We start from the raw sequence: 23,293 nt of genomic DNA, 5'->3' as shown, positions 1-23,293 counted from the left end.
TTAAGGCAGTTCATTTAAAGTCTTTGTTTAGTAAACCTAAAGTCTATGCTTCCTTTGGGACAGTTTTAATTTTATTTTTTCCCATCAGTTGGGCATAATTTCTCATTTCTTTGCATGCCTCCTAACTTTTTCTTGAAACTGGGTATTTTGAATATTATAATGTGATAACTGTGGAAATCAGATCCTTCTACTCCCTTACAGTTTGTTTTCGTGGCTTGCTGTGGTTTTTAGTTGCTTGTTTGGTCACGTTTTAAAGCTATTTTTTAAAGACTGTATTCTTTGTCATTTTCACTTTCTTTGTGTACGACATCCTTGATGTCATCCCACAACTCTTCTAGTCTATAGCCTTCAGTGTGGATTGACCCTGAATGTGAAGAAAATAAATCCTTAAAATGAAATCAATAAATGATATAATGATAAATAATGAAGAAACTGAAGTTGTCAACAATATCATTCTTTTTGGATCAACAATCAAAATCTATGGAAGTAGCAGCTAAGAAATTCATCAATACATTGTATTAGCTTAGTCTTCTGTAGAAGACCTCTTTAAAGTTTTAAAACAAAGGTGTCACTTTGATGATTAAGGTGCACCTGACCCAAGCCATGGTTTTTTAATCACTTCATATGCATGCAAAAGCTGGACAATATAAAAGGAAGACAGAAGAATTGATGCATTTGAATTATGGTGTTGGAGGAGAATATGAAATATACTGTAGACTTCCAGAAGAACAAACAAATCATTCTCAGAAGAAGTACAGCCAGAATGCTCCTTAGATACAGGATGGCTAGACTTTGTCTTGGTTACTTTGAACACATCTTCAGGAAAGACCAGTTGTTAGAAAAGGGCATGATGTTTAGTAAAGTAGAGGGTCAATGAAAATGAAGAAAACATTTTATGAGATACATTACACAATAGCTGTAATAATGGGCTGAAGCATACCAATGATCATGAAGATGGTACAGGGCTGGGCAGTGTTTCATTGTGTTATACACTGATTCAGAGCCAACTCAATGGCAAATGACAATGACAACAATATTCTTTGCCATATTTTGACTCTAAAGTCTTTGTTCCTTTAGTGTTTTGTCAGCTAGTGGGTTTGACAGAGATTTCCTTAGATGCCTGTCTCCAAAAGCATGAAAAGAAGAAGAAAAGGGATACTCTCCAATCTTTGAAGATTGGCCCTGTGTTGGAATACTCCTTGAATGCTTAGCCAGGCCATCCTTTCTCAAGCCAACTTTCTGCCCCCAAAAAGTTCTGAGTTAAGTGAAACAAAGGCAACCTCCTTATGTGTTAGTCCTTCGGGGAATTTCTAGACAGGTCCAAACAGACAAACAGAACTCCTTGGGAACCAGGCCATTTGCTCCCTCGGAACCAGTTTCCCACAGTTGGAATGTCGCCTGCCATATTTAAGACTATAGCTGTGCTGGGTAAGTAGGTGGGGCAAGGTGAACTTAAAAATGCCACAAAGTTCTCCTCCTGTGTTTAAGTTACCTTTTTCTCAACTCAGCATTCTCGTGGTTGCTGTAAAGCCATGTTCCAGAGTCTGACAAAGTTGATTTTGTCAATTTTTGATTGTTTGTTTGATGTTTCTGTGGCGGATGGGTCCTTGGGTTCCCTACTCTGCTGTTTTCACTGACATAACTCCCTAAGTGCCCTAATAGTTTTTCTTTCGACAAAAATTTAAAAGTGATTTTAAATTTTATATGGAAGTTCAACAGATCAAAAATAACCAAGTGAGTCCTAAAGAAAAAGAATGAGGTTGGAAGACTTGCCCTAACTGATATCAAGATTTATTATAAAGCTATATTAATTATTGTAATGCTGTATTAATTATATATATAATTATAAAACTAATCGTGTGTAGTTTTGATACAAGGCTAGACAAACAGATCAATGGACTCAAAGAAATAGGAACTTCTGTATGTGGAAAATTTTATTTAGGGCAGAGTAAGTACTACAATAAACGGTTCTGGGATGATTGGTTATTCATATGGAAGAAACAAAAATGGACTCCTATTTCATAACATATACAAAAATCAGTTTCAGATGGATTAAAGACCTAAATGTAAGAGAAGAAACAATAAAAAGCTGAGGAGGAAATAATAGGAGGCTATGGGGCTATCTTTATGACCTGGGGGAAGGAACAATTACAAAACAAAATATAGATCTTAAGAGGAAACATTGCTAAATTCAACTATTTTAAAAGTAAAACATCAGTTATCTTTAAAAAATCCATAAAGGGGCATGAGAGGTCTCAAATAGGGTGAAATATTTGGATAACATAAACTGACAAAGAATTACTCAGAACATATAGATAACTTCTATTTATCTGTGAGTAAGAGAAACAAGCCACTACAAAATGCTTTATTTAAAGGGAATGAAAAGACATTTCATAGAAGAGAAAACACAAATAGTCTACAAATATATTAAAATACATCATACCCTTTAGTAATTTTTTTTAACCAGGAAGTGCGACTCTGGCATGTTAAAGTTATAGACAAAAATGAAAATGTTCATTGACTTTTAAACAATTGTCTCTCATTTTATAAAACCCTTCCATTGAGTGCACATTGCCCTCTAGTACTGCCCTATATATCCCTTTCTACCTTTTCCCAAGAAGTCGTCTTGAAAAAATTTTCTGTACTTAAATGTTCATTTTTCTCATCTACCCATTCCTTAATACTTCAGGCTGACTTCTGCCTTCAAAGTCTATAGAAATAGCCCTCTAAGAATAGTAATGACCCCAATGGTGCTGAAAATCCATTGGACATGTTTCTTGACACCTCAGCAAATATGATGTTGTTGACCATTTTGCTCTTCTTGAAGTGCTGTTTTGGCCTCCTCTGACCTAATATGCCTATCAGGTATATTAGCTTCAGATTCTTATTATTTTACCTTTTTTTTTTTTTTTTTTAAATTTTGTCCTTTTTCTTTAAGAAGCTTTCCATAAAATTGAGTAAAACTCCAGCCACATTAACAGCAATATTTCAGAATAGGTTATTTTCTGGTTATTTTGCTCATAGTCTTTTCTTGTCTTTAATTTCCTAGGATTGATTTTTGTTGCTGTTGTTTTTGCTAGATTAGAATGTGTAGTAGAATAGTTTATAAATTCTTAAATTTCTGAAAATAGTTTCATTTTGCCTTCACACTTAAATGCTAAGGTGTTTAAATTTAGAATGGAGATTTAATATTTTCCCTGGGCTCTTTATAGACATTGCTCCATAGTTTCATAGTGTTTTCTCTTTCTATTTAATATTTGTCTGTTATGTTGTTAATTTTTGCTCATATTTGATCTCCACTTGTTTTTATCAATAACATTCTAGAATTAACAGTATCAGTAACTGATAATGTGGGTTTCCTCAGTAACTGAGAAGGCCACTGTTCTAGATTTAGGGGTTTAAATAATTGTAGAGTTCTGATTACAGTGAGTGTTTGCATTGAGATATGGTATAATAACTGAGTTTCCTGTCAATTCCAAGGCCGGAAGGGAGGTTTTGAGAATCGTGGAGTCTCCCTTGATAGGGGTAAGAATGAATAATCCCAAGGGAGTGTGTTTTAGTGGACATCACTTGCTAAGCCTTTTTTTTTTTTTTTTAATAATTTTTATTGAGCTTTAAGTGAACGTTTACAAATCAAGTAAGTCTGTCACATATAAGCTTATATACACCTTACTCCATACTCCCACTTACTCTCCCCCTAATGAGTCAGCCTGCTCCCTCCTTCCAGTCTCTCCTTTAGTGGTAATTTTGTCAGTTTCTAACCCTCTCTACCCTCCCATCTCCCCTCCAGAAAGGAGATGCCAACACAGTCTCAAGTGTCCACCTGATACAAGTAGCTCACTCTTCGTCAGCATCTCTCTCCAACCCATTGTCCAGTTCCTTCCACGTCTGATGAGTTGTCTTCGGGAATGGTTCCTGTCCTGGGCCAACAGAAGGTTTGGGGACCATGACTGCCGGGATTCCTCTAGTCTCAGTCTGGTCTTTTTATGAGAATTTGGGTTCTGCATCCCACTGATCTCCTGCTCCCTCAGGGGTTCTCCATTGTGCTCCCTGTCAGGGCAGTCATTGATTGTGGCCAGGCACCATCTGGTTCTTCTGGTCTCAGGATGATGTAAGTCTCTGGTTCCTGTGGCCCTTTCTGTCTCTTGGGCTCATAGTTATCATGTGACCTTGGTGTTCTTCGTTCTCCTTTGATCCAGGTGGGTTGAGACCAATTGATGCATCTTAGATGGCCGCTTGTTAGCATTTAAGACCCCAGATGCCACATTTCAAAGTGGGATGCAGAATGTTTTCATAATAGAATTATTTTGCCAATTGACTTAGAAGTCCCCTTAAGCCATAGTCCCCAAACCCCCGCCCTTGCTCCGATGACCTTTGAAACATTCAGTTTATCCTGGAAACTTCTTTGCATTTGGTCCAGTCCAGTTGCGCTGACCTTCCGTGTATTGAGTATTGTCCTTCCCTTCACCTAAAGTAGTTCTTATCTACTAACTAATCAGTAAATAACCCTCTCCCACCCTCCCTCCCTCCCCCCCTTGTAACCACAAAAGAATGTGTTCTTCTCAGTTTATACTATTTCTTAAGAACTTATAATAGTGGTCTTATACAGTATTTGTCCTTTTGCCTCTGACTAATTTCACTCAGCATAATGCCTTCCAGGTTCCTCCATGTTATGAAATGTTTCACAGATTCGTCACTGTTCTTTACTGATGCGTAGTATTCCATTGCGTGAATATACCACAATTTATTTAACCATTCATCTGTTGATGAACACCTTGGTTGCTTCCAGCTTTTTGCTATTGTAATCAGAGCTGCAATAAACATGGGTGTGCATATATCTGTTCGTGTAAAGGCTCTTATTTCTCGAGAATATATTCCAAGGAGTGGGATTGCTGGATTGTATGGTAGTTCTATTTCCAGTTTTTTAAGGAAGTGCCAAATCGATTTCCAAGGTGGTCGTACCATTTTACATTCCCACCAGCAGTGTATAAGAGTTCCAACCTCTCCGTAGCCTCTCCAACATTTATTATTTTGTGTTTTTTGGATTAATGCCAGCCTTGTTGGAGTGAGATGGAATCTCATGGTAGTTTTAATTTGCATTTCTCTAATGGCTAACGATGGAGAGCATTTTCTCATGTATCTGTTAGCTGCCTGAATATCTTCTTTAGTGAAGTGGGTGTTCATATCCTTTGCCCACTTCTTGATTGGGTTGTTTGTCTTTTTGTGGTTGAGTTTTAACAGAATCATATAGATTTTAGAGATCAGGCGCTGGCCGGAGATGTCATAGCTGAAAATTCTTTCACAATCTGTAGGTGTGCTAAGCCTTTTTATAGCTAAAAATATTTTCCTTAACAAGTGGACATTAATTTTCTTAGTATGTTTTCTGGAGAGTCTCACCCTTTTTTCGTTAGATCTATGTTTTCTTACTATTTAGCCCAATGTTTCTCAAACTTCAGTATGCAAAGAAATTATCTGCAGGGTTAGTTAAAACACAAATTGCTAAACCTCAGCCCCTCTGATTTCTGATTCAGTAGGCTGAGGTTAGGTGTTAAGATTTGCATTTCTCACAATTATGCTTGTTAGGTAATGCTTGATGCTGTTGGTTGTTGGACCACACTTGGTGAACCACTGCTTGGGAGTTAGAGCCCTGGTGGTGTAGTGGTTAGGAGCTACGGTTGCTAAGCAAAAAGTCAGCAGTTTGAATCCACCAGCTGCTCCTTGGAGACCCTATGGGACAGTTCTACTCTGACTATAGGGTCGCTATGAGTTGAAGTCGACTTGATGACAATGGGCTTGGTTTTGATTTGGCTCTAGAGTTAGTGCTAAAAAGAGAAATTTTAGATTAAACTGATTTTTGTGTAGTTGTTAGTAATTACTTTTCATGACTGAATAATTTAATAATGTATGTTTTTAAATGATGTAATTCAAAGCTTTTACCCAGATATGATAGCATGGGTTTCATTTTTTTGGAAAATTTGATCGTTTGAACATTATATTTTCTAAGTGGTAAATACTGATATTTTTTAATTACATGATTGCTTTTTACGTTTATTCATTTTCTCTTGCAGTCTCCCAAATTAGTTTTTTGCATTTCTCTTTAAAAACACTAAGTAGTCATATAATATTTTATATCTTGAATTTATAAGCCCTTTAGCAGGACACAGCTATATTGAAGTTGTATTGGGAAGACATTGTTTTTCATTATTGTACTCTGCTATATGAAAAAAATAATACTCCTCCAAGAGAGATTTAAATTTTTTTTCTTTCCCGTGTTAAGAAAACCTATGAAATCGTACCTGTGAATTATTTTGGGACCTCATAACAGAGACCTATAAGGAAGGATTGAAATTTTAAGGACATTTCATAACTAGGTTGCCTCGAAATACAAAAATATTATGATTTTGAATTACAGATTTATAAAATTTCACTTTAGCAATTAGTGTATTTTGGGTATTGAAAATTGCAAGAGAAATGAAATAAATATTATAAATTGTGAAGAATTCAATTTTTGAATATATTATTTAACTTTACTTTCCAGATTTTGGAATCTCTTTTTAAGGTAAGTTCAATATACTTAATATTATTAATCCTACTGAAATTTAATACAGAAATACATGTAAATGAAGAATAGTTTCTAAGTTTTGGGAAAGACAGAACTCCCAAAACTTCTGCTATGTATATATAAAAATTTTATGTTCCAGTTGCATGTTGTATTAACCCTCTGTCTGAATCCCAGGATAACCTAATGTCTAGAGCAGGACTAATGTTTGGTAGATGAAGACACATACACATATATTTATTTCATTGTAGAAATTTAACTTGTGAATAACTGATACTTATTTTTTATTTTTTTGAAAGTGGTTTCAGCATCAGGTCAATCAGATGGAGGAGGTAAATATAACGTTTTTTAATTGTTAAATTAATTAAATTGATATTTTGACTCATTTGAAAACTAATTTAAAGTACAGTAAGTTATAAAGTTTTGAATACTCTTTGGTTATGATGTAATTTTTTGATTTTAGATTTAGAAGGAATAAATGGGTGCAATAAAATCTTTCTCAGTGCTTTACAAACTCTTGTTGTTGCTAGTTGCCATGGATTCAGCTCTGATGCATGGCGACCTTACAGGTAACAGGGCAAGACATTACCTGATTCTGCACCGTGCAAACTGTATTTCTGTATATATCTGGTATTCTCTGAGTTCAACTGACATATAACTGAATAGTTATTATTTTCCTAATTTACATAGAGTTAGGTTATAAGAGAATTTTATCAATTTAAACTTTTCTCCTGTTATTTAAAAAATTATATATAATGTATATGCTTAGATATAAAATTATGTATTGGTTTTCTTTAAACTTAATATGTTATTTAAAAGATCTTTTATACTTTGGATTTTCAGGTGTTTTGCCAGCAGTTTGAGAACCATTGGTATCTGTCTTTAGGGTTTTTTAAAATTCTATTTTGGAAAATACTTTATATATGCAGTTACTATAGGAGAACAATTCCAGGATAGCTTTAATGATTTACAGCATTATTTTAGTTCCCTGGCCACTCTTAAAGTTCAGTCCAAGTAAACACTCTTGAAACCTGGGTACTTTAAACAAAGGCCCCTTTTCTTCAGATTTAAAATTAAAGGTTAAAGATAGAAATTGTGCCTATCTCCTAGTGCCCTCTCATTATTTTCCGTGTGGCCCCAGAATAGAAGACTTTCATGGTCTGTCTGCTCTTTGTTTTAGGATAGCTATAGCTGACATTGGAAGAATGTTAGTAGTTCTTTGATCATGGCACATTGGCCATATATTTCTAGAGATGTAGGGTTTTTTTTTTTTTAGGGTTAGGGCAAAGTTCATTATTCCCTTACGTTCTTGTAAAATAAGTACTTTTTTGTGACTTGTGCAATTCAGCTTGTCTTTTACCTTCTTATTTTTTATCTACCAACTTCTTTTTTATTCTACTTTATGCATGGGTTTGTCTCACTCTTGTCTTTCAATACCTAGTCCTGTCAATGCAAGACCCATCCAAATCCCTGGCCTGTTAGTTCCTTGATCTCTTCATCTCCGAAGGTCTAGTGTCCTTTTTCACCTCAGGTACCTATTTTCAGTCACATTCTGGACCTTGTCATCAGCCAAATTGCTTTATTTTAAAAATCACTAATTCAAGGAATTTATTCTTGAACTACACATTTCCATCTTTCCAATTATTTAAGTACTACTCTGAACACTCTTTGACTTCATCAAGACCAGTTTATTCTTTTTACTATTTATTCAGGTTGGAGACTATGTACTACATCTCAGCAAATTTCCTAACTTCCTGATCTCACTTACCTTTTTGTTTTTTGATTGCATCTGTCTAATAAAACTTAACCTGAAGGAATGCAATTATTTGCTTTGCCTTTTTTTTTTTTTCCCAGGCCTATAGCTTAACAGTGAAACACCACTAAAGAAAGTGATGGAATAGGTCAGGCACAATTGACCCGGATACTGCCTGGCAGTTCTATTGTATGTCTAAAACGAATTTCAACCCTTTTAACTACCATCTCAAACCCACTCTCTGAGTTCCATTTTCCTCTTCACTCTTTGCCAGTGACTTGGAAGGCTCAAAATACAAGCCATTGCTTGGAACTCCTTCAACTCTACAAAAACTGACTTATGTCCGTATTCTTACTATTTTCTTTTGCTCCTCTAAAAACAGAGATGCTGTTCTTTGCTCTTATATAAGACTCATATTTTCATATCTACATCCCATTCAATTGTATTCTTCCTTTCATTTTTTAAATATGCTAAAGGCTCTCTCATTTGATACCACGTTCCTCTCCAGCTGCAGGCCTATTTCTCTTTTGTCCTTCAAACCAATTTTTAAAAATTATTTTGTATGTTAGCTTGCCCACATGAAGGAAACAATCATTAAATTATTGCTAGAAAATAAAGGCAAAAAACAAGATTTGTAAGAGCAAAAAACATTGCAGACAGCCCAGGAACAATGACACTAATTTACTTAAAAAAAAAAAAGTGTTATTCAACTGATAAGCTAGCACATAGTAAAGAGATCAATCTGGGCATTCTTTCCTTGAAAGGGACAAGTAGGGACATCAAACGATGAGGAGTTGTTTATGAATTTTTCTATAAAACCTTAAGAGTTTTGCTGTGGAGTATGCATTACACCTCCATGCATCTGTCAGGTTGTTGGACTGTGGGGACTTGTGTGTTGCTGTGATGCTGGAAGCCATGCCACCAGTATTCAAATACCAGCAGGGTCATCCATGGTGGACAGGTTTCAGTTGAGCTTCCAGACTAAGACAGACTAGGAAGAAGGACCTGGCAGCCTACTTCTGAAAAGAATTAGCTAGTGAAAACCTTATGACTAGCAGTGGAACATTGTCTGATATAGTGCCGGCAGATGAGCCCCTCAAGTTGGAAGGCACTCAAAAGATTACTGGGGAAGAGCTGCCTCCTCAAAGTAGAGTTGACCTTAATGATGTGGATGGAGTCAAGCTTTTAGGACCTTCATTTACTGATGTGGCATGACTCAAAATGAGAAGAAACAGCAGCAAATGCAAACACCCAATAAAAATCAGAACCTGAAATGTACGAAGTATGAATCTAGGAAAACTGGATATTGTCGAAAATGAAATGGAACACATAAACATTGATATCCTAAGCATTAGCAATCTGAAATGGACTGGTTTTGGCCATCGAATCAGACAACCATGTGGTCTGCTACAATGGGAATGAAATTTGAAGAGGAATGGCGTTGCATTCATCATCAAAAAGCACATTTCAAGATCTATCCTGAAGTACAATGCTGTCAGTTATCAGATAATATCCATACACCTACAAAGAAAACCAGTTAATACAACTATTATTCAAACTTATGTACCATCCACTAATACCAAAGATGAAGAAATTGAAGATTTTTACCAACTTTTGTAGTCTAAAATTGACCAAACATGCAATCAAGAAGCACTGATAATTACTGGTGATTGGAATGTGAATGTCGGAAACAGAGAAGAAGGATTGGTAGTTGGAAAATGTGGCTTTGGTGATAGAAATGATACTGGAGATTACATAATAGAATTTTGCAAGACGGATTACTTCTTCATTGCAAATACCTTTTTTTACCATCATAAATGTCAATTATAAACATGGACCTCATCAGATGGAATACACAGGAATCGAATCGACTACATCTGTGGAAAGAGATGATAGAAAAACTCAATATAATCAGTCAGAAGAAGATTAACTATGGAACAGGCCATCAATTGCTCATATGCAAGTTCACATTGAAGTTGAAGAAAATTAGAACAAGTCCTTGAGAGCCAAAGTACAACCTTGAGTATATCCCATCTGAATTTACAGACCATTTCAAGAATAAATTTGATGTGTTGAACACTAATGACCAAAGACCAGATGAGTTGTGGAATGACATCAAGTATATCATACATGAAGAAAGCAAGAGGCCATTAAAAAGACAGGAAAGAAATAAAAGACCAAAATGGATATCAGAAGAGACTTTGAAACTTGCTCTTGAATGTAGAGTAGCTAAAGCAAATGGAAGAAATGATGAAGTAAAAGAGCTCAGCTGAAGATTTCAAAGGGCAGCTTGAAAAGACAAAGTATTATAATGACATGTGCAAAGACCTGGAGTTAGAAAACCAAAAGGGAAGAACATTTCTCAAGCTGAAAGAACTGAAGAAAAAATTCAAGCCTCGGGTTGCAATATTGAGGGATTCTAAGGGGAAAATATTAAATTACACAGAAAGCATCAAAGGAAGATGGAAGGAATATACAGAGCAACTATACTAAAAAGAATTGTTTGACGTTCAACCATTTCAGGAGGTAGCAGAACAGCAGAAACTGATGGTGCTGAAGGAGGCGGTCCAAGCTGCACTGAAGGCATTGGCAAAAAAAAGGCTCCAGGAATTTATGGAGTACCAATTGAGATGTTTCAACAAACAGATGCAGTGCTGGAAGTGCTTGCTCGTCTATGCCAAGAAATTTGGAAGACAGCTACCCGGTCAACTGACTGGAAGAGATCCATACTTATGCCTATTCTTAAGAGAGGTGACTCCAAGAGAATGCAGAAATTATCGAACAATATCATTAATATCACATGCAAGTAAAATTTTGCTGAAGATCATTCAAAACCACCTGCAGCAGTACATCGACAGAGAGCTGCCAGAAATTCAAGGTGGATTCAGAAGAGGACGTGGAACCAGAGAAAACATTGCTAATGTCAGGTGGATTCTGGCTGAAAGCGGAGAATACCAGAAGGTTGTTTACCTGTGTTTCATTTACTAAGCAAAGGCATTTGCTGTGTGGATCATAACAAATTTTGGATGACATTGTGAAGAATGGGAATTCCAGAACACTTAATTGTGCTCATGAGGAACATGTGCATAGATCAAGAAGCAGTCATTCTAACAGAACGAGGGGATACTGACTGGCTTAAAGTCAGGAAAGGTGTGTGTCAGGGTTGTATCCTTTCACCATACTTATTCAATCTGTATGCTGAGCAAATAGTCTGAGAAGCTGGACTATACGAATAAGAACAGGGTATCAGGATTGAAGGAAGACTCATTAACAGCCTGCATTATGCAGATGAGACCACCTTGCTTGCTGAAAGGGAAGAGGACTTGAAGCTTGTACTGAGGAAGATTAAAGACTACAGCCTTCAGTATGTATTGCACCTCAACATAAAGAAAACAAAAATCCTCACAACTGGACCAATAAGCAACATTGTGATAAAGGGAGAAAAGACTGAGGCTGTCAAGGATTTCATTTTACTTGGATCCACAATCATCACCCACAGAAGCAGCAGTCAGCAAATCAAAAAACTCATTACACTGGGCAAATCTACTGCAAAAGACCACTTTAAAGTGTAGAAAAGAAAAGATGTCACCTTGAAGAGTAAGGTGCACCTGACCCAAGCCGTGTTGTTTTCATTTGTCTCATATACATGTGTAAGGTGGACAATGAATAAGGAAGACCAAAGAAGAATTGATGACTTTGAATTGTTGTGTTGAAGAAGAATATTGAATATATATCGTGGACTGTGAAAAGAACAAATAAATCTGTCTTGGAAGAAATACAACCAGAATGTGCCTTAAAAGCAAGGATGTTGACACTATGTCTCACACACTTTGGACGTGTTGTCAGGAGGGATAAGTCCCTGGAGAAGGACATCACGCTTGGTAAAGTAGAGGGTCAGAGAAAAAAGGAAGACCCTCAACGAGATAGATTGACACAGTGGCTGCAACAATGGACTCAAGCACAACAATGATTGTGAGAATGATGCAGGATCTGGCGGCGTTTTGTTCTGTTGTACATAGGATCTCTATTAGCCGGAACTGACTCAGCGGCACCTAAGAATATATGTTACAGATTTAGAGCCATTTTTTTTTTTTGTAACAGTTTAGTATACTCTATGTTCTTCCTTCTCAAGCATTTCTCAGTCTTCTCAGACTGGATTCTGTGTCTATAGCAGAGATCCTTCTTTCTGTATGGTTCCCAGCCATCTGTAAGTTGTTAAATTCAACAAGTGTTTTTCTTTATCTCAACCATAGTTAACATTATTGATCAATTCTTTAAAAAACAAAAAAACACTATTCCTTTGATTCTGTGATTACACTGTCCTGACTATTGTCTTGGAATCCCTGGGTGGTGCAAAAAGTCAATGTACTTGGTTGGAGGTTCAAGTTCACCCAAAGGGGCCTTGGAAGAAAGACCTGGCAACCTACTTTGGAAAAATCAACCATGAAAAATCCTGTGGAGCACAATTCAAGTCTGACACACGTGGGGTTGCCATGAGTTGGCATTGACTCGTTGGCAACTGGTTTACTGGTGTGCTTTTTTTTTTTTTTTTTTTTTTACCTCTTTGGTTGTCTCCTTTTCAGGTTCATCTTTTTTTTTCAGCCATTAAATATTGGTGTACATCAGGTTTTCATCCTGTGCTGCTTTTTTTTTTTCTTACTCTAAAACTGAGTTTCTGTTTTAATCCCCCAATGCCAGAATTTCTTTTTGCTAGGACCTAGAACTGTGCCTTGACTTCCACTCCCTCTTCTCTTCACTCCTTTTCCCCCTCCTCCTTGTTTTCATTCTCTTCCTCCCCTTCTGACTTCTGTTTCTTCTCCAGCTTTCCCACACATTTTAAGAATTGGAGGTTTTTCCATGGGTGGGTCTCTGCTATTCTGTTGCAAAACTTTCTGAACACCGATGGTTATTCTGATTGTTTTCGTCTCCACATATTGACTGTTTCTAAATTTTTCACTGTGGTTTCTTTGTTCTTGCTGAACTTTCTTTAAGTAGACTTATTGCTTAGAATACGAATTATGATCTGTCATCTAATTCTTTGGATCTTATTGACCTCCTCGCTGCCCATTACTTTTTAGCTCAGCCTATTCAAAAGGTTTTAGATACCCAAATGGGTCTCAGTCTTTCTTATGCAAACTGAAGAAATACCAGCTTTACAGACTTTTTTGTATTGTGAATTAGTAGTAAGGGATGTTAGCTTTTGAGAGCAAATTACTGTCTTTTTTTTTTTTTTAGAGAAGCAATTGTTTTAGTATCACTTTTAAATACTTTGAATTGCATTTAATTTATCCCTGTTTTAGTATTATCAAACTTGCTTTAAATTATATTTGTTAAAATAATAAACAGAAAATTCAATTTCAGTTTTGACATGTAATAGTCAACACTAATCTGTTATTCTGTTAGATAATTGCTCTTATCTAAGTATATTGTACAATAATATATCAGCATTTGAGTATAACTATAAAAAAATAGATAAGAATAAATTCTAATAATTACTGAGATATGATAAGTTAAATGATAAAATTTCTTTTGAGGTATGGAGAGCAGAAAGGGTATTTCCTAAGTAACTGATTAGTTTTATTATTTTAGTTAAGTACAGATCAAACTTATTCAGAAGATGACCTTCCAGTACCTGATAAAACAGTATCTTCAGGGATCGCACAAGTAATAAAGCAAATGCAAAAACTTGAAGACCTGAGAGATCAGCTTAAACATGGGTCTAAATATTCCTTGAAAACCATGTTCTCTAAACCCACGTAAGTAAAATATGAGAGTTAATAGAATTGAAAACAATAAGGGGGTATAGAATTAGCATTGGATATAAGATAATTGTTCAGTTATTATAGATAATTGTTCAGTTATTATGGCTATACATAGAGTTTCAAAGTCAAAACATAAGGTCTAGTTAGATTCCCCTGACTAGAGATGTTGTATTTGAAATTTTCAATTGTCTGAAATGGCACTGTCCGATATGGTAGCCAGTAGCCATACATGGCTATTAAAGTTAAATTAGATTAAATAAAAAATTCAATTTCTTAGTCACAATAGCCACATTTCAAGTGCTTGGTAGCCACATGTGGCTGTTATTAGAAAGTTCTATTGGATATTGCTCGTTTTGAAACATCTGAATTATAAATTCTTCTCTCTTTTTGACCAGGTAGCACTAAGTAATAAATATGAAACTAAGGCCTAATTAAATATTTCATTTTTCATGAACACCTTGGTAAGGTAATGTATGATTCCACTTACATGAAATATCCACGATAGGCAAATGTATACAGACCTAAGGTTATTAGTGGTCACCAGGGGCAGGTGAGAGGGAGTGGGGAAGGAGGGCTCATTGCTTAGAGGACACCGAGCTTCAGTTAAGGGTGGTGGAAAATTTGGATATGGATAATGGTGATGGTTGCACAACATGATGAATAAGTTAATGTCAACAAATTTCACATGTAAAGACTGTTAACAAATGTTTTGTCACAGACATATTTACCACACACACACACATGCATACAAAAGATGGCAAAAGGCAAAAGGCAAAAAAAAAAAAAAAAAAATTATTAAGGTAGGGACAGGGATATAGTCTAAAGAATATATTTCTACATTTCAGTTGAGAAAAGCATTTTTTTTTGGAAGTGAGGAGGGAGGATTCAAATGAATGATTACAACGATACTTCCATTATTTATTAACACTCATCATTTTCGATAATTGAATTTTAGCTGTATTGAAATTAAAAGACAGATAAGTAAATCACCACCGTACAGTATCTTTGGGGTGATGGTAGTGGTAGGTAAGTGGGAATCTGAGTAAGCCACACATAGATTTCTTAGTTTGTTTCCATGATCTGTAGCATTTGATGATTAGCATAAATACTGACCACTCTCTTCCCCTTATCAGACTGATTATCCTTCTGCCTCTCCAACCACTCTTTGTATTATTTTTGCTAGCTCTTCTTTTTTTCAACAGCTCCATACCTCAGCTTTATCTCTTTTTATCCTTTTTTTTTTTTTTTTTTTTACAAAGATTTGTATTTTTACATCTGTTATCTGTCAACTCTATAATGATGCTTTCGAAATGTGTATATCAAGTTCTGGCTCACTTCTAAGTCCCAAATATATATTCCCAGTTATATTGTATATTTCCACTTGGATGTTTTGCTGTCATCTCAAGTACTCTAAAGCACTTCCCTTTTTTTTTTTTTTAAATTGCTCTATTCTTTCTCTAATCATCCTTTTTTCTTCTCTCTTCCAGGGCCCCACTTTTATCAGATACTAAAAATTTTTTTCAGAATGTATTATTTCCTTTTTTTAAATCTTTGGAGCTGTTATTTTAGTTAAGACTCCTGTCATCTCAAGCTAAATCATTAGCATTGTCTACCAACTATTTTTCCTGTCATCAAATTTTTCACCTCTCTATTTCATCCTGCCTCTATACTTACACCAGATTATTATTATTTTTCTAAAAATAACACATTTGGGACCAGTGGGGACTGAGCCTCCACACCCACGTACATCAAAGAAGTGGTAGGAGGTGGAGCTAGTGGATACTCTACTTCTCACCTCCCCCACTTCACCTGGTGTCAGCAATGCCTAGCAGGAAGCTGAGCTTCCGTTCCCACCCTGCAGCAATAATGTGGTATAAGTCAGCCCCCCACGTCCCTGCCCTAGTGTCAGGAACCTAGTGAGGAGTTGAGATTAAATCCCCATGTGGAGGCAATGAGGTTGTGTGAGGCAGTCCCCCACTTTCATCAGGAAGGTATCAACTCATATTATACCTTTATTAAACCCCATCCTCTGTGATGAGCCAGGGATCTCTGCTTTTGCCAGGGTAGGCCCCAGGAGGAAGCTTAACATGCAGCTACTGGTCCTCAAGAAGGAGAGGTGCTAAAGAATAAAGAATAGTACTGAAAAAGTAATTAAAAAAAATGTTTAAAAACTCCCCAAATTTGATGAAAGAACTAAATCTACAGATTTAAGAAGCCGAGTAAGTGTCAAATGGGATAAATGCAAGAGTTAACCCCACTACTACTAAAGGTGTTTCAGAGCATAGAAAAGGATGGAATACTCCCAAACTCATTCTATGAAGCCAGCATATCCCTGATACCAAAACTAGGTGAAGACACCACATAAAAAGAAAATTACAGACCTATGTCCCTCATGAACTTAGATGAAAAATCCTCAACAAAATTCTAGCCAATAGAATTCAACAACATATCAAAAAAATTTTCATCATGATCAAGTGGGATTCATACCACGTATGTAGGGTTGGTTCCACATTAGCAAAACAATCAATGTAATGCATCACATAAATAAAACAAAAGACAAGAACCTACATTAAGACTCATTCTTATAATCTGTTCTGCATACTACTTACTGCCTGACTAATTTTCCTAAAACATATTTGCTGAGTGTCTTATTGCCCCTTCAGATCCATTCTTTTCCTTTTGCTACCCTGTTCTGCTCAGTGAGGGGCTAACCTGTATGGACTGTTTCTATCCTGCACCATGCTCATGATTGGTTCCAGGTAATTTTCCCTCTATTGACCACCTGGACCTGTGGGAAATAATGGTCCCTTTGACATTATTAGCCTCTGGAGACTGCACTATCCTTTGTGTTTTCCCTACATCCTGCCCATGTCTTTGTAAATAATCCCTTTATTAAACTCTCCTCAGATTATACAGTTTCAGTTTCCTGTCAGGACCATGATTCTTTTAACTCTTTTTCCAAGAGCCTGCAAGGAATGACAGATAGGAAGCACCATGTGTTAACTGATGTTCATTTCTGCTGTCATCATTAATTTTTTAAAATATATTTTTTTAGTTATACTTTAGATGAAGCCTATTAGTTTCTCATTAAACAACTTATACACATTGTGTCATTGGTTGCCAATCTGATGATATGGCAACATTCTCCCCTCCTCAACCTTGGGTTCTCTGTTGCCAGCGGCCTTGTCCCTTCCTGCCTTCTTGTCCTTGCCCCTGGGCTGGTGAGGCCATTTAGTCTCATTTTGTTTTATGGGCCTCTAATATGTGGGCTCCCCCATGTGTCTGTCAGTTAGTTGTACTGTGGGGGCTTGTGTGTTGCTGTGATGCTGGAAGTTGTCAAGGATTTCACTTTACTTGGATCCACAATTAACAGCCATGGAAGCAGCAGTCAAGAAATCAAAAGACACATTGCACTGGGTAAATCTGCTGCAAAGGACCTCTTCAAAGTGTTGAAGAGCAAAGATGTCACCTTAAAGACTAAGGTCCGCCTGACCCAACCCATGGTATTTTCAATTGCATCAAATGCATGTGAAAGCTGGACAATGAATGAGGAGGACCGAAGAAGAGTTGATGCCTTTGAATGGTGGTGTTGGAGAAGAATATTGAATATACCATGGACTGCCAAAAGAACAAACAAATCTGTCTTGGAGGAAGTGCAATCAGAAGCTCCTTAGAATCAAGGATGGCGAGACTGCGTCTTACAAACATTGGACATGTTGTCAGGAGGGATCAGTCTCTGGAGAAGGACATAATGCTTGGCAGAGTACAGGGTCAGCGGAAAAGAGGAAGATCCACAATCCGGTGGATTGACACAGTGGCTGCAACAATGAGCTCAAGCATAACAACGATTGTAAGGATGGCTCAGAACTGGGGAGTGTTTAGTTCTGTTGTGCATAGGGTTACTGTGAGTCAGAACCGACTCAACAGTACCTAACAACAACAATATTTGGCTGAAGGGCGAACCTCAGGAATGACTTCTATACTGAGTTAAAAGTGTGTCTGGGGCAATACTCTCGGGTTTCTCCAGTCTGTATCAGACCAGTAAGTATGGTCTTTTTTGGTGTGTTAGAATTTTGTTCTGTTTTTCTCCAGCTCTGTTTGGGACCCTCTATTGTGATCCCTGTCAGAGCAATCAGTGGTGGTAGCCGGGCACCATCTAGTTGTGCTGGACTCATTCTGGTGGAGGCTGTGGTAGTTGTGGGCCATTATTCCTTTGGACTAATCTTTCCCTTGTGTTTTTGGTTTCTTTCATTCTCCATTACTCCATTGCTTAGATGGCTGCACACAAGCTTTTAAGATCCTAGATACTACTCACCAAAGTAGGATGTAGAACATTTTCTTTATAAACTATGTTATGCCAATTGAGCTAGATGTCCCCTGAGACTGTGGTCCCCAGCCGAGTAATTTGATCCCTCAGGGGGTTTGGATGTGTCTATGGAGCTTCCATGACCTTGCCCTGGTCAAGTTATGCTGACTCCCCTGATATCGTGTACTGTCTTACCCTTCAGCAAAGTTACCACTTATCTATTGTCTAGTTAGTGTTTTTTCCTTCCCACCTTCTACTCCCTAGTAATCATTCATGAAATTTCGAAGAGTAAGGGTGATTCTTAAAACTTAAACTATGATGCTTAATTTATTTGAAAAGTATTTATTAAATGCTTGATATGTTCCAGGAACTGTCAGATGTCATAGACACTTGGAATATATCAAAGAACAAAGCAGACAATTATCTCCACTTTAATGGCATTTTAATCTAGAGTGGGTGGGAGAGACAGACAATAAACAAAACATACATAGCAAAAAGGTAAAATATGTAGTATGTAATAAGTGATGTGTTTGGAGAAAATAAAAAGTAGGGCAGGAGAAATTAAAATTGTCCCACAGTTAGTCATACAATTAGTAAGTGGGTAAACCAGGTTTTGAGCCAGGCAGTCTGACTCTAGGATTTGTGCTCTTAACAGCGAAACCTTTGATAATAATAATTGACAAGGAATCCCATGTTTCTACCCAATTTACTTTTGCTACTTTGGTTATTAATGTTATCAGTTACCTAATTATATTCATGGAATACATAGAAGTCATAGAATTGTATAGTTTGAATTTTATGCTTATTTGCTCTCATTAACTACTAGTTGTTAGTTGCCATCAAATTGATTCCAACACAGGGTCACTCCATGTATGCAAAGTAGAACTGTTCCATAGGATTCGTAAGGCCACGACCTTTCAGAAGGTCTGAGGCACATCTGGATTAACTGTGCTGCCCAGAGACTCCAATTTACTATGAGTCGGAATCCATGATGGCACCTAACAAAAACAACAGGAGCCCTGGTGGAGCATTGGTTAAAAGTGCCGCTGGTAAGCAAAATGTCGCCAGTTTGAATTTACCAACTGCTCCTTGGAAACCCTAAAGGGCAGTTCTACTCTGTCCTATACGGTCGCTATGAGTCAGAATCAAGCCAATGGCAATGGGTTTGGCTGTTTTTTTCCTTTTTATTTTTTTCTAGCAACAACAATATCTGTGAATAAAGGCTAAAAAATATTAATTTTGTAAAAAAATTCATATGTCTAGAATGCTCATTCTAGTTATTATTTAAGTATAATTTAAGCTTTTATTATTTGATGCATTAAAATATGTTTTATTTATTGAAACTTTAACAGGGGTACCCAAAATCAACCAGAAGCAGTGCAAATTAGTAGAAGTGCAGAGAAGATAATTGAAGGTGATAATATTTGATACATATTTAGCCCTTAAGGGTTTTCTAAATACACTGACATTTTAAGACTTAATAGCGTAAAATTTTATGGTCATAAAAATTGTAGAATGATATGTTTAAGAAATATCCAGTAGCGAGTTTATCATTCCAATAAATGTTCTTATTTTGTTCCAGATTCTGGGAGTGTTACAAAATAAGTAAAAACTGTTTGTTATCCCCCTGAAATTCACAGCTTATTAAGGACACAGGCATATGTATAATTTCAATATGATGTAATACAGGTAGCTCCCGACTTATGACAAGGTTCTGTTCCAGCAATTCTGTTGTAAATTAGTTCTGACATAAGTTGAATACGTAATTTTTTTTGTTTGTTTTCATTATTATTGCTTTATTATCAGTGCCTTTATAAATCAGATCTTTATTTGTCTTTGGGGGTTGGAAACATTGCATATAAACTTACAGATAAATTTTAATACATGCATACATAACAAAATGCACAAATCATACAAATTTACTCTGACGATGAAGAAGAGTTAGATGATGTTGGCATTTTGTCAGTGGTGGTAATAACTCCACTTGTGGAAGGTTATGGGTCATCTGGATTATCCCCGGGAATGGGGATGGCATTTCTAATCAGAAGATTAGTGACAGTTGTCTGTATAGTCCTTTTCTTTTTTTCTTCATATATTCTCATGGTAACATCTCACTGCTTCCCGAATCTGCCTATCGACTTTAGCAAAGTAATCAGCATTTGGGTCTGTGTTTTCAAGCAACTGAAGCTCCTAATTTAGTTTAGAAAAAGCTCCAGCTAATCCTTTCACTGTAAAAATTTTTAACAACTTCTTACCTTCCTTTTCCTCATTCTTTCTTTCTTTAGCATTTCTTTCCTCTTCAAAATCCATGAAGTGCTAATCTGTCAGTTCCCCTTCTTTGTGATCTATGAGCTGTTATCAGTGATAACAAGTTCTAAATTCCGTGTTCTTGCCATATGGACAATATTTCCAACTATCTCTTCCATCATATTATCCTGATCAAATGTTTGGAGCATGTTCATATAACTCAGCAATTTTTTCCGTATCCCCTGCGTTTTCCAGTAACTTCCTCCCAGAAAGATGCAATGTTCCAGATACACTGAAGAATATTAAAATTCTTCTGGAAATCACCTAATTTTACCATTCCTCCATCTGTTGCAGCTATTGCCTGAGCAAACGTAGGTCATAGGTAGCATGCCCTGAAGGTGGCACTTGTACCTTGATCCATAGGCTGAATCACAACTCATACTGGGAGGTAGATATACCACTTTCACATCTGGATTTAGATCGTCTTTGTGAGGAAGGGAGCCCAGGTGGTGCAGTGGTTAAGAGCTACAGCTGCTAACCAAAAGGTAGCAGTTTGACTCCACCAGCCACTGCCGGGAAACCCTATGGGCAGTTATACTCTGTCCTATAGGTTCGCTATGAGTCGGAATCAACTCTACGGCCACGGGTTTAGAGGTGAGGCGGTTATCTTGAGGCATTATCAAATAGCCAGCAGAATCTTGAAAGAAATGCTCTTTTCAAGGCCATAAGTGCAGACCTCTGGGATGAAACAATTTAAAAATCTGTCTTCGAATAACACGGTAGTCATCCAGGCCTTGGAGTTAATCCTATAGTAGAACAACAAATTATTTTTGTCAATATTTTTTAATGTTTGAGGGTTTTTAGAATGGTAAACAAGAAAAGGTTTTAATTAAATCCAGCAGCATTTCCTCCAAGCAGCAGTGTGATTCTGTCTTTAAATGTCTTTAAACCAGGCATCAACTTCTCTTCTTTGTGAATAAAAGTCCATTCTGGCATTATTTTCCAAAACAGGCCTGTTTCATCCATGTTGAAAATCTACTCTGGTATATATTGTTCATCATGTATTATCTTGTCCAGCTCATCATTTGATTTTTTGGCAGCTTCGACATCTGTGCCTACTGCTTCTCCAGTTATACCCATGTTATATAAGCCAAATCTGTGTTTGAAGGGATGAAACTAGCCCTTGCTGGCCTAAAGTACTCGCAGTAGTTTTTTCCTTGGTGTTCCTTCAGGTTTTCAAAAAGGCTGTGTGCTTTTGTTTGAGTAGTCAATAAACTCACAGGAATCCTCTTCTGGATTTGGTCTTCTATCCAAATCATCAACAGCTTCTCCATCTCCTGGATTGGCCCTTGCCTCCTCTTTGTTAAAACTGTTGATTTTATGCCAATTGCTCTTTTAACTGCCTCCAAAATCCTTTTCTTATCTTTAACCCTTTCAAGACTTAATTATTTTCTCCTTTGAATTTTTTGTTGCTACTGTGTGTTTTTACTAATGAAAGGTAAAAAAATAAATAAATAAATGACGAATCTAGAATTTTTATACCCATTGTCTGGGATCCCATATGTCCCAGCAGACCCTGAATGTCATAAATTCTACCAATATGAATCAATGCTAAATTTTTCTTTTTATTAAAAAAAATTTTTTTTTCTTGAGAACTTACAGAACATGAGTTAAACATGAAAAAAAAAACATGAAGGCACTTGGTAATGACTTTACATACTTTTGATTCTAGTCTCCTTCTTAGCCTTTTTATTATTCCTCATGAAACTTTTCAAAACATGGAACAATGCATTCTTCCTTACTGCAGAAGCAGTGCTCACAGCCCAAAGAAATAAAGCCAAGGGATTTTTTTAATCTCAGGAAAATTACCCTACAATGCATTCTTTGTTACTATAAAAGCAGCACTTACAACCCAAATAAATAAAGCCAAGGGACTTTTTATCCGCAGAAAATTACTACTACAGTGCATTCTGCATTACTGCAAAAGCAGTACTGACAGGCCAAAAATATAAAACTAAAGGAATTTGAATCTCAGGAAAATTACCACTATTATATTTTCTTCATTATAACAAAAGTAGTACTGACAGCTAAGAAGCAGAAACAGCTGCCCAGGAATACTGCAGAACTGCTCACAGTGGTGAATTCCACCTGCTACTCTCAGATGCAATAACTGGGCCCCAGGACAAGCCCTGGTGGTGCGGTGGTTAAGAGCTATGGCTGCTAACCAAAAGGTTGGCAGTTTAAATCCACCAGCTGCTCCTTGGGAACCCTATGGGCCAGTTCTACCCTATCCTATAGGGTCGCTATTAGTCAGAATTGGCTCAGTGGCAACAGGTTTGGTTTTAAGATTGAATGCAGGGTAAGAATACCTTGCAGGAGTTTGTGTCCCTTGAAAAGTATCACTGCAATGTGTTATTCATTATTGCAAAGGCATTATTTACTGTGCGGAAGCTAGAAAAGCAGGGAGCCAGTAACATCTGGAAACAATGAATGGCATCAGGGAGAAAATAGCCACTATGACTGAATGAAGAATGGGAATAGCTTATTCTTGTGATAAGTACGTTCTCATGAGAACATAGTAACTTGGAAACTTAGCGATGAGGCTTATCTCACGGAAATAAAGGCAAACTTGTAGAAATAAACACACATCCAGGAGGCATCACCTA

The 23,293-nt window shown here is 36.7% G+C and overlaps 1 protein-coding gene across 1 annotated transcript in view; it reads left to right on the top strand.

Annotated features, from left to right (window-relative positions):
* The window catches only part of CCDC7 (coiled-coil domain containing 7), a 415,568-nt gene that overhangs the window by 40,691 nt on the left and 351,584 nt on the right, over positions 1-23,293 (top strand). Inside the window, exons 4-7 of the mRNA XM_064285199.1 lie at positions 6,539-6,559; positions 6,859-6,891; positions 13,902-14,068; positions 19,733-19,794. Coding sequence (XP_064141269.1) covers positions 6,539-6,559; positions 6,859-6,891; positions 13,902-14,068; positions 19,733-19,794 — 283 coding nt within the window. The remainder of the gene's footprint in view (positions 1-6,538; positions 6,560-6,858; positions 6,892-13,901; positions 14,069-19,732; positions 19,795-23,293) is intronic.

The sequence above is a fragment of the Loxodonta africana genome, chromosome 4 (genome assembly GCF_030014295.1).
Source record: "Loxodonta africana isolate mLoxAfr1 chromosome 4, mLoxAfr1.hap2, whole genome shotgun sequence".
NCBI classification, from domain to species: Eukaryota; Metazoa; Chordata; class Mammalia; order Proboscidea; family Elephantidae; genus Loxodonta; species Loxodonta africana.
The sequence above is the reverse complement of the archived record's forward strand: the minus strand, read 5'-3'. Positions and strand labels throughout refer to the sequence as shown.